General features: G+C 44.6%; 1 protein-coding gene across 1 annotated transcript; it reads left to right on the top strand.

Moving 5' to 3' along the window:
* The first annotated feature begins 778 nt into the window (after positions 1-778).
* On the top strand, positions 779-1578 carry LOC145961811 (uncharacterized). The gene is made up of 3 exons (XM_083082273.1): positions 779-1183; positions 1295-1437; positions 1527-1578. The coding sequence occupies exons 1-3, from the start codon at positions 779-781 to the stop codon at positions 1576-1578; spliced, it is 600 nt and encodes a 199-aa protein (XP_082938399.1).
* Positions 1579-3315: the final 1737 nt, after the last annotated feature.

Here is a 3315-nt window from a genome sequence, read left to right as displayed (position 1 = left end):
TGCATTTGAACACAATAATTTTGGACGCAGAAGAAAATTCATTTGGACACTATTCAGTTGAACACATAAAAATGCACACCGTTCAGTTGCACACCGCTCAGTTGCACACCGCTAAGTTGCACACTTTTCAGTTGCACACCGTTCAGTTACACACCGTTCAGTTGCACACCGCTCAGTTGCACACCGTTAAGTTGCACACTGTTTGCTTGGATATGTTACAAAGGCGAACGGTTTACTTGAAAAAATTAGAAATGTGATTTTATTAATGTGATTAGATTTTTGCTGCATATTTAATTTTTTAGAATTTTATTGCATAAATCTTCGCCTTACTAAATACTTGATGAGTCTACATTATACTAAAAATGATAGATACTGAAAAGATTAGCGAGGCCCTTACGTAAGGTAGAGTGTATTATGAATCGCTAATGAAAGCGTCCTACCTTGCGTATAGGTTTTGTTAATCTTTTCGGTATTTTTAGTATATATATTTGCTTTTATAATAGATGTTAGCTTTATGAAAGATGGGGCTCTGCCCTGTACCCCCTATCCGCCAGCACTCATACTACAAACATATAAATATTTACAATCATGAAACGCAATAAAATAGCTGATTATATTTTTTCAACTGAGCGCTGTGCAACTGAGCGGTGTGCAACTGAACGGTGTCCAAATGAATTTTCTTCTGTATTCAAAAGCTACTGTGTCCAAAATGATTGTGTCCAAATGCACTGTGTCCAATTGTACTGTGTCCAAGTGAAGGCCACTCTAAGGGGCACCCATGTGCTCCAAAGATTTGATGATCAGCCGAGGCAGTACACCCGTGCTGCTTGGCCTGCAGCGGAGGCTGGCGATCAGGATCACACGGGGGTATAGGACCACTTCCTACGAGGCGGCCCTAGCGGTGTGTGTCGGAGTCCATTCCATGGGACCTGCTGGCGGAAATGTACGCTCTCTATACGAGTGGCGTGCCGTTCTCCGCCAATGGGGTGTTGTCCCAACACCGCAAGTGGCAGAAGTTGCTAGGCACCAGGCCCGGCAGCTAGCAATATTAAAATGGAAGGCGAGACTGGCTAATGCCGGCCTCCGAGTTGTCGGGGTCATCCGCCCGGTCTTGAAGGACTGGGTGGATCGGCGGCATAGTGGAGTATCTCTTAGTACAGGTGCTCCGGGCATGGCTCCTTTAGTGAGTACCTGCACGAGAAGGCAAAGTACGAAATAAAAACAAAATGTTACCATTGTGCGAAGGTGAGGGACACGTTCAGAATATCCTAGAGATATGTCCTGGGATGTGCAGCGCCGTGTTCTCGGACAAATCGTCGGTGATGATCTCTTGTTCCCGGCCGCAGTCAAGGCCCAGGTTGGGAGCGAGAATGCCTGGGGCGCCATGGTCTTCTTCTGCGAGGACGTAATCTCGCGAAAGGAGGTCACGTCATGGTGGTGCGTGAGGACAAACCGTTTTCCGCTCCCATCCGCAGCAGGAAGGAAAGCGCTAGGAGTATGTCCGGTTATACTAATGTCTCCTGCAGGGGAATTTACGCTCGCACTTCTTCCAGTGGCGAGTCGAGAAGAGTTAAATAACTCTCGGTTAGGGACTGCGAGTGACATTCTGCTTCAGACGTTCTCATACATACTGTCCAACCCGGAGGAGCGACGAGATAGCGCGGCCGCGTCTAGTCGCCATACTTGTTCAGGAAATGGGGTGGTTTAATACCCCAACAAGAGACAGGGAATACTCTATTTACACATGAGAGGGATCTTGCGTGCTTCGCGGCCGAATGCGCAAGCGATTCCGTGGACCATAATCATGCGCGATAGAGGCAAACATGGAGTTATAGCGGAGAATCGAGAGGACTTTCGTAGTCCTGCATAAACCCCGCTATACTCTAGGACATTTCCCCATGTAAAAGAAAGATCAATTTACTAGAACTGTTCAGGTTCTGGTGCATTGATATTAGACGTGAACTTAGACGTGATTGGATGCTACGATCTCCCTAATTTTAGAATATTATGAGTCGAAAGCATTTAACTGACATTATTGGAACAGTATCGAGTATTCTGTTACGTCCAAGGGACTTCACGACTCTTTTCTTTCCCATAATTGGCGCACACGTGCATGACTTCCAAAAAATCGTTAATGTCAGTTAAATTGGAATAGGATTCTCAGTAAGTGCTCCAAAAACGACAGCCAGATATTAACAGGCTATAAAATCATAAAGAGTAGCATCCGGTCACAGTCAAGGCGCCAGCCAGTCACCTGAATTTGATATTTTCCTATCACTTGAAAACTCATAAAATCTAAAGAAGCTATAGAAAATAAAAGAAACTATTCATGAAAACGCGAGTGACCGGATGTCGCGACGCGACACACGTACCCATCTTAATTTCAAGGGGGTAGTAAAAGTCATCCCTTGTCTTTAGCAGACGCATCCTGCAAGACATAAATTACTACCATCTCCGATACTGAGAATCCTAGGTCTCCCCGTTTTGGAAGATGCTCTCCTATTCGCGAACGAATGTAATAAAATTCCGATTTGTTACATTTGTTCTAAACGCTCATAAGAGGGGGCAGGGAAGAGACGATGGAAATCTAATGAGAGTTTCTATTCGTTAACTTCCCTAGCTCCTCACTCTAGAAGAGGGTCCAAAAACGATATATAAGCGCGAACTTCGAACAAATCAGCATTCTCAAGTATTTTTCATTCTTAAGTCTTGATTAATCAGTTATTCAGTTAATCGGCTATTCATTCAGCATCTCAGCATTCTTTGCATTACTAAATTACTATTCTCGAAAATCTCGGGATTAATTGTATTAAAAAAAACAGTCAGTAACTCCATCGAGTCTGTGCGTGTTTGCTAAATAACAGTGCAAGTATCCTGTCATTCTCGACGACAAGAGGCCCAGCAACAGACACCACCAGCTAGCGCTAACCGCAATCGCGTTCTCTGAAACAAATAGTAAGTCTTTTCTTTTATTTACGCACTTCCTCCGTTTTCTTCTCTTTACTTATTATAGTCGCTTCCCTAGTGGAACCCGCTTCGAAAAAATCCACTGAAGCCAAAGCAAAGCGACTCCGATACCGTCGCAATCGCCGAACCCGCAGACTACTGGCTCGGGCTGTGGCTGACCCTTCTTTTACATTAGATTTAAACGAAATAAATACGAATCTTCCTATCACTCGAATCTTCTTGAGTAACATCCAAGAAGATACGCGAGACTCCTCATATTTGTCCCCTCAAATCTCTCCTCCCAATTACTCCCCGTATCTGTCTCCTGGAACCCTTGCTCCTAGCTACTCTCCCGTGTACGACACGGAA

The sequence above is a fragment of the Camponotus vicinus genome, unplaced genomic scaffold, assembly GCF_025532165.1.
Source record: "Camponotus vicinus isolate PSW18456_S1 unplaced genomic scaffold, iyCamVici1.0 SCAF_11, whole genome shotgun sequence".
NCBI classification, from domain to species: domain Eukaryota; kingdom Metazoa; phylum Arthropoda; class Insecta; order Hymenoptera; family Formicidae; genus Camponotus; species Camponotus vicinus.
Note: the sequence above shows the minus strand (reverse complement) of the source record. Positions and strands in the feature narration are given on the sequence as shown.